The sequence below is a fragment of the Raphanus sativus genome, unplaced genomic scaffold (genome assembly GCF_000801105.2).
Source record: "Raphanus sativus cultivar WK10039 unplaced genomic scaffold, ASM80110v3 Scaffold3123, whole genome shotgun sequence".
Lineage (NCBI taxonomy): Eukaryota > Viridiplantae > Streptophyta > Magnoliopsida > Brassicales > Brassicaceae > Raphanus > Raphanus sativus.
In genome coordinates, this window is record NW_026618430.1 from 1,138 (window position 1) to 12,247 (window position 11,110).

Genomic DNA, 11,110 nt, shown 5'->3' on the forward strand with positions numbered 1-11,110 from the left:
AAGATATATAAGATCACTTGAACTTTTTTTGTAATTCAATCGTTTTTAGTTTAGCTTTAGTTCAAAAAAAAAACATTTTGGACCAAGTTGTCTGGCTCATTACCCCAGTATAACATCCATAAAAATTAAGTTCAGAAACTCCCATTAAATTAAATGATTAAAGCAATCCCAAGTCTCATAACGTGAAACTAACACAGACAAAAAAAAAATCATGACCCTCTGTGTCTTTAGGTTCTGACGACAAATTAAATTGAGCTCAGAGAATCAACATGTATGCCTTGCCGAAAATATGGTGAAGAGAAATCCTATATCGTCTCTAGCAGGAGGCAAACAACAAGATTTTGAAAATTAGATATTGGTTCCAACCAAACATGAAACAACCTGATTAATCTAGAAACAAACATAAAATATACATTTGCCAAAATACCAAATCCCGCGCGAAGCATAGTTGTGTTGGGAGGAAGAATCGTTAAAGACATTATACTTACATTATATTTATGAAATATAAGAAAGGTTATACATGAATTCAGTTCAAACCAAATATGTTATTAAAAATTACAATATTATCTCAGAATTCTGTTCATTATTTATTTATAATATCATTTTCAATCTAAAATATTTTTAAAAATACTTCATAAAATTTTATAAATTCATATAAAATAGTTTAGTTATAACTTCCGATGACAAAAAAAAATTATAACTTCCCGCCCGTAGGGCGGGCCAACCCTAGTCTTTATATATAAAGAAGCCTTTTCATCCTTCCTGGGATGTCCACGTCGGACACCAGGTCACAAATTCGTTTAGCCACAGTATGACACGTGTCTCTTTACACTAAACACTGCGTTTCATTTATTCGTGTTTAATTTCCGTTTAGGGTTTTGGTTTCACACGGGTTTTTTAAATAAAGCTTTATAAAGCCCATTCTGAATAAGCAAAACGCGGCGTTTTCTATTTCATGGGTTGAACCCTCATCACTCTCAGCCGTCTTGATATTGGTTCCAACTCTAGGGTTTCGATTCACCTTCTTCCTCGAATCCAGAATTTTATCAGTTTCACATTCATCTTCTTAAAGTCCTTTTTGATTCCTTCATCCGCGATGTACATTTATTGTCTGCTTCGAAACGGTGGAAATCTCGGTATAAAAAGGTTGTTCTCAGATCGTTATCAAGCCCTCCTCTGTTTCTGGGAAGCTCTGAAGAAAGGGGGTGAAATCATGGATATGACTACTGAATGATAAGGTTGGTCCTATTATATTGTCTTTTCTTAAATATCTACAACGCTTGGTATTTTGCAAACTCATAATCAACTCTTTCATTGCAGCATGAGTCTCTCAACCCAGCTTCTATCACGGTCCACCGGCTGAACACTTTCAGAGAATTCCTCATTCCTCATGGAGGGAGAGATGTATGAGCTATGTGGATTCGATTTATAATAATTTCCTTTACTATAACGCTTTTTGTAGTTGTTTGTTGACTTCATGAATAATCATTTTCTTTATCGACAATAGCTGGATTTGCTATGAAGAAACGGATGCTGGATGATAGAAGGTTCCCGAAATTGCATCTCACTTGAAGTGCAGGTAAAGCTATATATATCATCAAGCCTGATGCTTATAGAACACTCTTCGCATTCTTTCATTGTCCCTGTTTTAACTTTGTTTATATATATGTGTGTTTTGTGTTATATAGATTACTATCGGTTCGTTCATGTAATGTATTAATATTGATAAGTAATTGTTATTCTGTTTTTGCATCTCTTCATTTCCACAATCAATTGGTATTATATGTTATATGTTTGCAGTGATGTGTCTGTTACACTGAGCCTCTTAGACAATCAGGCTGTTTGTTTTCACAAGAAACTTGAGGGCATGCGTGATGATCCAAAAGTTATTGTTGCTACAAGCATAAACCCAAGATTGTTAAAGGTATTTAATTGTTATATTTCGTATGTTAGTATAGCGATATTGTAAAAGAAAAAAGGGAAATCACACTTCTGTAACTCTTTAATATGATGTGTAGGTCGTATTTTCCTCAATGCAATTTCCGGTGCAACGCAGGGGAAGCCTGCTTCTACAAGTAAGCTGATCTGTTAATAGATGTTTAAGTGTTTATTGGCATAGTAAGATTAATTACCATCGTTTGCTTGTGTAGTTTGGTGGCTAGGGATACTGATCATCCATCTGCCGCACCACCACTAAGAAGTTATGCAAAGGTTGAAACTCTGACAATTGCTGAGCTCAACAATTTTGTCATTACTGCTCCATCTCAGGTAAAAGTACTGTATGTGTCATTTATTTTTCGAATTGTGTAACAGTGTGTGATATTGATATCAAAATTGTAGGAATGATGTATATTATTTAGTTTCGCTGTTTACTTGATCGTGTATGTATAACCATTTGGGTATTTTAGGAAGATGACGACTATGAAGAAGAATAACATGCCGGACGGCAAGCCAATCCCTGTAAAGTTTGAGTCCGGAGGGTGGAGTGGTGAGGAATCAACGAAGGCGGGAGAAGACCCAGCTGGTTGTGCTCTTGAGAAGATGGACGACACATCTTCGAATGTTATCAAGAAGACATCTTCAAATGTTATCAAGAAGACGCGTGTTGCTTGAGATGTAGTAACGCTTATGTTTCTATATTTCCTTTCACGTGTTTAGACTTCTCATGTGTTTGTGTGTGCTTTGAGTTGGATTCAGACAGGTTTAATAATATGAATTTAATATGTTGACCTTTGTTATGTTGGTTTCTAACTATTCATCAGTTTCCCGTTTTGGCTTTGTTTAAAATGTGTAAACCATTTAAGGTTTATTAGTTCACACAATTGTGTTGGGCGAACACTATTTAAGCTTCCGAATATCTATATTAATTATTTTCTTACAAACATTTTAATTCTAAGACCAAAGAACTATTCATTCAGAATAAACCAAGTGTATGTATTGTTGATTGAATTTTGTCAAACTTAATCTGCCGAACATGTTGAGATACGATATTTTAATGTTACTGATTTCAATTTATATGACTAATAACTAACTGTCCTAATAAGAATTTTTTCTCATCGGTAGTTTTCTATTCTATATTTACAAGTTCGTTTCTTTTTTTTTTGTAAATTTCTTTATATTCATCCAACTCCAGAAAAAAAATATAATGTATGATTAGAGCATATATTACTTAAGAAAATAAAATTATTTTAAACTTTTTAGATGGAAAATGATATAATTTATTTCTCAGATAGCATGTTTTATTTAGTCTTTAAATATAATAATATGTACAAAATTTAACAAATATGTATATTTTTCAATAATAAAATTATATTAATTATTTAATCTAACTATTTAAATATTTTTTTAATTTTTATTCCGCCCGTAGAGCGGGTCGATCCTAGTGTTGTTTAAATAAAAAGGTTTTTGACAGATAACAAAACATATGTAACTATATGATATGTTAATTTTCGAGAGGCATGTGTTCTTTAAATAATAGGTAGCCGAAAACTGTTACATATTTATTCTGCATAAATAAAAGAAAATCAGAAAACATCAATTAAATTAAAAGCATACCTTTAAAATATTCCAGTGGCAAAAAATTGTAAATACTACTAAAACAGAAGGGTACCTCAAAAAGGCTTTCTGTTTTAACAGTATTGATTAGTTTTTCTCCAAAAATAAAATATGTTTTTGAACTTCAATTTTTTTTTTTCATAAAACAAAATCAGTAGGACAAATTTAGATGGTAATGTTACATGAAATCGTAGCTAAAACTTGTCGTCGTCTCTGCCACGTACTCATTGTTTATCTCTGTTCTCTGAAACACATCACATGATGAGTTCATCCGATCTCTGTCTGCACTCCACACTCCACCACCAACTCCGTTCAAGTCTTTCTTCAAAACCCGAATACTCACTTTAAAATCCGACCCGGTTTTCACCTGCCTTCTCTCTCTCTCTAACCAAATGAAGCGTGGCAAGAAGAACTCGGATGCGGGTGAACCGGTGACCAACCCGGACACTCGAATCGGGTCTAGCGAAGTGGATACAGTGAAACCAAGTTTGAGCTCGATGAAATCGATGGGTCTGCTTCTCGCTGTTCTTATGGTTGCTTCTGTTATGTTTTCTCTGTCGGTGGTACTCAGAGACCCGCCTTCTGATGATGCTGTGGAGAGTGTTGCAGCTTCCAGGGTTCTTCAGCTCAGATTCCATCAAGGTAAAAACTTTGATTTTCCCTCTCATTCCTTTTCAAGAATGTTGCATTTAGTAAACACACTCTTTGGTGGCTTTTTGGGTTTCAGCTAATGAATCAGACGGTGAGGAAAGCGAGAAGAAGGAACATCTTGTCCCTGGTTTGGATAAAGAATCATGCTTGAGCAGGTATGAGGCGAGTTTATATCGAAAGGAATCGACTTTTAAGCAATCTTCTTACCTGGAAGCTAGATTCAAAAGATACCAAGATCTTCACAGACGGTGTGGACCGTTTACTAGCTCCTATAACTCAACACTTGACAAACTCAAGTTGGGAGATCGGTCTGATTGGGGAGTCTCTGGTTGTAGCTATGTGATATGGTTGAATTCTGATGGTGAGCTTGGAAGTAGGATGCTTAGTCTAGCTTCAGCTTTTCTTTATGCTCTCTTAACGAAAAGGGTTTTACTTGTTGAGCAAGGAGTTGAAATGGCTGATCTTTTCTGCGAGCCGTTTCCGCACACTTCTTGGTTTCTTCCCTCAGAGTTTCCGCTCAATGAACAGTCTCTTCTTCGCCATCTTGTTCTAGATTCCACTGACCAACAAAAGCTTTTCTTTTGTGAGGAAGGTCAAGCTTTGTTGAAGGAAACACCGTGGCTGATCCTGAAAGCAGATAGTTATTTTGTCCCATCACTATTCTCCATCTCTTCATTTGAGCAGGAACTTGAAAAGCTCTTCCCGGTTAAAGAAACGGTCTTTTACTTCTTGGGTCAGCATCTCTTTCACCCAGCTAATGTTGTCTGGGGTCTCATCACACGATACTACAGCGCTTATCTTGCTAGAGCTGATCAAAGAATAGGAATCCATATTGAAGTCTCTGGTACTACAAATTTGGTAGAACAGATTCTAGCTTGTGGAGTTAGGCATGAGTTGCTTCCTGAAGTAGACAAAGAGAGACATCTCCCTTCAAGCCAAGTTCTAAACCGAAAATCAAAGGCCGTGTTCGTCTCATCTTCTTCTCCAGGGTACTACTTTGAGAGTATCAGGGACGTATATTGGGAAAACCCGACGGTGACGGGAGAGGTAATAAGTGTTCACAGGCCTAGCCACAAGGAATACCAAAAAACTCAGAGGAACATGGAGAGCAGGAGAGCTTGGACTGAGATTTACCTTCTAAGTTGTTCTGATGTGCTGATGGTCACAAGCCCATGGTCCTCACTCGTGGAGGTAGCTCATGGCCTTGGAGGGTTGAAGCCATGGGTATTGAACGAGACTGATCATGACTCTTTCTGTACGAGAGCAAGGTCAATGGAGCCCTGTTCCCAGAAGCCAGGGTCCCATGGCTGTAAAATATTAAGAGATGAATAGTCTTGTAAGGTCAAGAGTTTCTGAGTTTCTCAATAGACAGGTCAGGAATATTAAGAATTATCTAAATGTATGAGTGCATAACTTGATCGAGTTCAATATTTTCTCTAACATATCTGTAAGTGTTCTTATTCATGTCTATGATAGTATACATTTGAAAGTAGAAACCTACGGAAGATGCTAAAGTTGCTATAAGTGAATTAGTAAAGAGAAACTGAAAAGGAATGATGTTTAATTTGCTACGTACACTGCTCGGCAACAATGGTGTTTTATTCGGCCTGTCTGCAAATGGGGCATGGCACATGTCTGACGAGCCATTTATCAATAAAAACCAGGTGAAAGGTTTGTCGCATCTCGGTAAGCTTCGTGTGATTTCACCTGATGTCCTGTAAAATTCAAAGGATCTGAGATGAACAAAGGGTCATGATAATAATCTGCCTCTTGGTCATCTCACTTGACATGATATAGGTAGTTTCCTTAACGAGTTACCTGATCCACCATCAACATCATCCCGCTTTTAATAGCTTACATCAGAAATCCTGAACTGCAAAAAAGTAGAAAAAACAACTCAAGAACCTAATATGATTGATTAATGTGAAAGCAGTCTTTAAACAAGAGGAAATTGCAGAACATTGAGTGAACACAGGAAGATACAGAAGCGTAAGAGTATAACCCTTCAAATACTTTAGAAGTCTGCAGTCATGTTCATATGAGATAGCTTTCAGTAGTACTTTTTAATGTCCTCTCAATAGTGGAGTTTCATAAAACAGTTTCTATCTATACACAAGAAGAAGCGAGCAGAGAGAACTACAATAGAACCTGCCACTGGTGTTGAATTCAACATTGTTGACATAAGTTGTTCATCTAGTAGTCTCTCACGAAACAGTTGCTCTACAAAAAGAAAAACATAATAAACATCAAAGCCATTATGTCACCTCATAAGTTTGATGGTCCACCAGGAACATGTTAAAGCTATGTCATTATATCTTCCACCAAAGTTATTTTCTCTCAAAATCCTTCTCCATCTAGACAATAAAGTCAGAAGAAAACCTCCAAAACCTCTCTTCCTATATACTTGACAAACGTGTAAGATTGCTCAGATTTATTTTAAGACCAACCATAGATGATGGACCCCTCGATCATGATAGCTCTGAGTACCAGTAGGCACGAGAAGTCTCCAACACTTTCAACAGATAACGCCAAGTGCAGCCCCACGTACGACTCCATACTGAGAAGTTCTGCCTGCCACCGCACTAGTCACTGCTCCTGTAAGCTACAAGTGATCAGAGAACAAGAATAATTTAACAACCAAATAAAAAAAAGAAAACATAACACGTAAAATGGTCAGAACTATTTTTTTTTTTAAACGTATCTTCTGTTTCACACGTCTTTCATTGATGAATAAGTCCGAAAACAAAACTGAGATTCACTTGAAACACGACACATTTTAATACCTCAATAACTGGAGTTAAAATTGTCCACCACATAATCATAACTTGTCATACAAGCAACTAAACACTTCAAAACCTCGCTAATCTCTCCCACCATTAGCTTCCCATCATCATCACTACCCCCTGAAACAAACTCAGCGATAATGTTTCCCATCTCAATCCAGCTTTTCCCAGGCTCCCTTCTCTTCTTCACACGATCCCTCATCCTCAGTTTCTCATCCCACATTCCTTTCGCCGCGTAGATATTGGACAACGCAACATAATCTCCCACATGACCACGGTCCAACTCAAAGATCCGTCTCTGAACTTCTTCCCCGAGCTCAACATCCCCATGAAGACTGCAACCACCAAGCAAGGTTCTCCAAATCACCGCGTTTGGCTTTACAGGCATCTGATTTACGAACTCGTGAGCATCCTTCAAACGACCAGAACGGCAAAGCAAATCCACCATGCATCCGAAATGAGCGTCTCTAGGTTTCAGATTGTAATCCTCAACCATGCTCCTGAACTGTCGTTCCCCTTCTTCCACCAAACCGCCGTGACTACAAGCCATCAAGACGCCAATGAAAGTTACATCGTTTGGAGACACAGATGAATCTTGGCTCATTTTCTTGAACAGTTCTAATGATTCTTGAGCTTGACCGTTTAAAGCATACCCTACGATCATAGACGTGTAAGTAGCCACATCTTTTCTCAACGTTTCATCAAAGACTCTCCTCGCTTTCTCAACATCCCCAGCTTTAACATACATGTTCAAAAGCGAGTTTCTCAGAGTCAAATCCATACCCAATCTTCGTTTTCTCTTGATGCAGCGTGAATATATCCCTTCTCCCATCTGCACAGCCCCTAGATCAGCACAAGCTGATAAAGCCACAGTAGCAATCACCTCATCAAGCTCGATTCTTTCCTCTTCCATCCGTCGAAACATCTCAACAGCTTCCACAGCTTTCTCGTTCTCAGCGTAACCTGCAATCATAGCCGTCCACAAAACAACATTTTGTTTCTCAGGAGTTTCGTCGAACACTTGGCGTGCACTAGAAATATCACCTACAGATGAGTAGAAACCGACCAGGGATGTCTGAATTTGGATTACGCTATGAAACCCAAGTTTCCTAACAAGAGCGTGGATCTGTTTGCCAATAAAGGAGGGAGCTTTATGAGCTAAGGATGAAGCTTTGATGGCAAACAATACAGAGAAACTGTCTACGAAACTAGGGCTTTCTCTGAATCGTTGTTTGAAGTTTAAGAGAGCTTTGATTGGCTCTCCGGATTCAAGGTAATGCTTCAAGGTGTGATTGGACTTGAGCGAGTTCGTATTGTGATGAAGTTGACGAAAGGAATCCACTTTGTTAATCAATCCTCCAGATGAAGTCACAGACGAAAGATGACGTAAGATAGACGGCATCGTATCCCTACCGTTGCGTCTAAAATTTAGATTTTTTAACGGTTAAAAAGTATGGAGGTGGCGCGTAACGGTTACTCGCTTTTAACTCATTACTCTCTCTCTCTCTCTCAGCTAAAAGTGTTGGTTTTGGTGCTTATAACAAACTTGTTAAATGTAACAGTTATCCTAATTCCACAGTCTAATCCCTAACTTTTCTTCCAATGTTAATAATAGTTGCCAAAAAGTTCAAGTGACAGACTTCAATATAGTAGTCACGAGCAGTAACAAAGTATATTTGACCGAAGAAACACAAAAAAAAACATCTATGGGAAAAAATGAATTTTGCAACTAAAATATTCTTGCAAACAACAACAAACAAAAACAAAAACAAAAATAAAAAGAGCAGAAGAAACAATGAAGTAGCAAAGTACAGGCAAACAAATTTGCTTTGCATTTGTGAGTGTCATTATATATTACCTATACGTGTCCACGAAGAGCTCCTCTAGTTCTGTGGCTTGGTTTCCACCTGCGTTGTTCTGCGGATATCAAACTTGTCTACAAACTCCAACGGAGCAGCCGTCTCATTCCTGATCCTCTTAATCTTGGGGCTCAGCAGTCCCCTATGTCCAAAACCATAGAGCTTCAGCACTTGATTGTCCGCAAAGTTAAAAGCCCTCTCCATGCTCTTCAAACACCTCTCCACCGCATAATCCGCGTAGCTACCACACGGTTTGCACCCAACGAAATGCGTCACAAACGGCCATCTCTCGTCACCCAAACCCGGATGATACTTCTCCATCATCTCCTCATACTTATCAACCAAACCTTCCCAAAACCCGTGCAAGTAGTACTGATTCTCCACAAACACTTTCTCCATCCATGTATCTTTCTGAGAAAGCAGGAGATAGATCAAAGCCGACTGATCATCCGCCTCGAAAGCCGGTCTACCTTTCAGATAAGCCGTCAACACCTTCCCGGCCTCATCGCGTATCGGTCCTTTAGGTCCCATAGGCGCCCACGCATCCAACAGATCCAAAGACCACTGACAGTTCCTCAGCAAAAAGCTCCCAGTGTTCAACGCAATCCACGACTTCTGATCAAACAACAAATCAGGATAACCATGGATCACCAGGTTATGCTTCTCGTACCTAACCAAAGGGATCTGAAACAGAATGTCAGTGAACAAGGCATCACTATCCATCCACCAGATCCACTCAACTTCAGGATGAGACAGCATCAACCTCCTAATCATAGGCAACTTTGCCCAGTACCCGGCAAGCTCCTTATCCAAATGAGCCATGTTATACACAATCTCAATCCCGTGAAGCCTACAGTAATCAATCTTGTTCTTCACAGACTTCAACAGGTAATGATCACCGATAGGGTTATCACAGGGCTTAGGAGGAGACCCTGTAAGCAACAAGATCCGAGCTTTGCCATTGACAGTAGTACTAGGAAACTCAGGGTTCTCGTCAAGCCATACCTTACGCTGACTATCCCAATCCGTGATCTTAGGCCCTAGAGCGTACGTCTCGTTGGTACTCATCTCCGTCTCCTGAGGAGAATCCAAGTCGGTCGGATCCGAATCGGACCGGATCTCGGCTAGGATCCGGTTAGTCTCCTCGATGATGTTCTGGTTAACCGCGTCGGCGCTCGAGCTCCCGAGGTTCCCGACTCCGATCGTGCCGCGTAGGACGAGGATGGTGACGAACCCGCAGAGGATCGTGATCTTGATGTTGTTGAACGTCTTCTGCATCTGTCTGCCGCGCGGCAACACGCCGCGACCGCCTCCTCTTCCTCCTCCGCCGTTTGGTGCCGTCGACGTCGGGAGTCCTCCTCCGCCGCCGCTTCCGGAGGGTCTTTTATGCGCCGGCGAACCCATTTTCTCTCCTTTCTCGTTTAGATTTTCAGTTTAGAGCGTTGCGACGACCATTAAAGTCTGTTCCTTTTTTTTTGTTGTCTGAAAAGACAGTCTTTGTAGTTGTCTCTCTCTCACTCTGTGTACTTACGGATCTGAAGAAAGATCAGATCTTTAGGGATATTCGATCTGAAGAACCCTAATTAAAAAAACGAAACTAAACCCAATAATGCGGAAGCACTGTCATAATTAAAAAATACATTGTCGGAGGAAAATGCTTCGCTCGATCTAGAAGAAGGGGGAGATCGCGTACAGCTCACTCACACCGACAAATGTCATTATTATTGTTTTATTTTAAATTGTTTTTAGTTTTCACTAAAAACGATTTTTATGAAAATAATTTCCTTTTAGGAAGTGTCACTGGAACTCGAAGCTAAATTTGAAGCTAAATTTGAATAACTGTTAAAATTTAAATTATATAATTATCGGTCACTAGATTCTAACATTTTATGAAAATTTAAATGTAATTGGTTTGATGATTGTTAGTTAATATATAAAATTTATTGTTATCAAAAAAATAATTTAAATAATTTTATAATCTTATCAAATTAGTATTATTGGAATTTAAATGTTACAAATTAATTCATAAAACAATATTTCGAAATATTATATATAACCTTAAAATTTTCAAAATTATTAAACTACAATAGTTTGTATACTTTTAAAATATGAAAAATTCTCAAATTTAATAAATCCTTAATTTTGAAAATCAACCGGTTTTATCCAATTGCAATTCCCACAAAAGCCCTTCTTCATGTAAGACAATACGGAAGTAACCGATGGTCGAGGGATAACGGTCGTTACTAGTTAGTATGATATGAT

The 11,110-nt window shown here is 38.6% G+C and overlaps 3 protein-coding genes and 1 long non-coding RNA gene across 7 annotated transcripts; 2 read left to right on the top strand and 2 right to left on the bottom strand.

Moving 5' to 3' along the window:
- The first annotated feature begins 935 nt into the window (after positions 1–935).
- On the top strand, positions 936–2,855 carry LOC130506330 (uncharacterized). The gene is made up of 7 exons (XR_008941967.1): positions 936–1,238; positions 1,321–1,404; positions 1,508–1,579; positions 1,801–1,924; positions 2,019–2,075; positions 2,151–2,268; positions 2,409–2,855. It is a non-coding gene; the product is annotated as an uncharacterized LOC130506330 (long non-coding RNA).
- Positions 2,856–3,721: 866 nt separating this feature from the next.
- LOC130506331 (fucosyltransferase 3-like) lies at positions 3,722–5,674 on the top strand. Its single transcript, XM_057000967.1, has 2 exons — positions 3,722–4,197; positions 4,283–5,674. The coding sequence occupies exons 1-2, from the start codon at positions 3,948–3,950 to the stop codon at positions 5,536–5,538; spliced, it is 1,506 nt and encodes a 501-aa protein (XP_056856947.1). The 5' UTR covers positions 3,722–3,947; the 3' UTR covers positions 5,539–5,674.
- LOC130506332 (putative pentatricopeptide repeat-containing protein At1g74400) lies at positions 5,261–8,514 on the bottom strand. Of its 4 annotated transcripts, none has more exons than XM_057000970.1 (6): positions 6,990–8,514; positions 6,654–6,801; positions 6,355–6,426; positions 6,025–6,079; positions 5,783–5,921; positions 5,261–5,513 (listed from the first exon to the last, which is right to left on the bottom strand). In XM_057000970.1, the coding sequence occupies exon 1, from the start codon at positions 8,389–8,391 to the stop codon at positions 6,991–6,993; it is 1,401 nt and encodes a 466-aa protein (XP_056856950.1). In that variant the 5' UTR covers positions 8,392–8,514; the 3' UTR covers positions 5,261–5,513; positions 5,783–5,921; positions 6,025–6,079; positions 6,355–6,426; positions 6,654–6,801; position 6,990. The 4 variants fall into 4 exon arrangements, with proteins under 4 accessions (XP_056856950.1, XP_056856948.1, XP_056856951.1 ...); XM_057000968.1 differs by having other exon boundaries at positions 6,654–6,808; XM_057000971.1 differs by lacking the exon at positions 6,355–6,426 and having other exon boundaries at positions 6,654–6,808.
- A 99-nt stretch (positions 8,515–8,613) lies between these two features.
- Positions 8,614–10,527, bottom strand: LOC108817024 (probable xyloglucan 6-xylosyltransferase 5). The gene has a single exon (XM_018589609.2). The coding sequence runs from the start codon at positions 10,250–10,252 to the stop codon at positions 8,873–8,875; it is 1,380 nt and encodes a 459-aa protein (XP_018445111.1). The 5' UTR covers positions 10,253–10,527; the 3' UTR covers positions 8,614–8,872.
- Positions 10,528–11,110: the final 583 nt, after the last annotated feature.

Bases quoted from the DNA above. Each gene is read 5' to 3' on its own strand.
- LOC130506331 (XM_057000967.1), top strand. From the start codon at position 3,948: ATGAAGCGTGGCAAGAAGAACTCGGATGCGGGTGAACCGGTGACCAAC. The intron at 4,198-4,282 runs GTAAAAACTTTG...TTTGGGTTTCAG, and splicing joins TCAGCTCAGATTCCATCAAG to CTAATGAATCAGACGGTGAG.
- LOC108817024 (XM_018589609.2), bottom strand. From the start codon at position 10,252: ATGGGTTCGCCGGCGCATAAAAGACCCTCCGGAAGCGGCGGCGGAGGA.
- LOC130506332 (XM_057000970.1), bottom strand. From the start codon at position 8,391: ATGCCGTCTATCTTACGTCATCTTTCGTCTGTGACTTCATCTGGAGGA.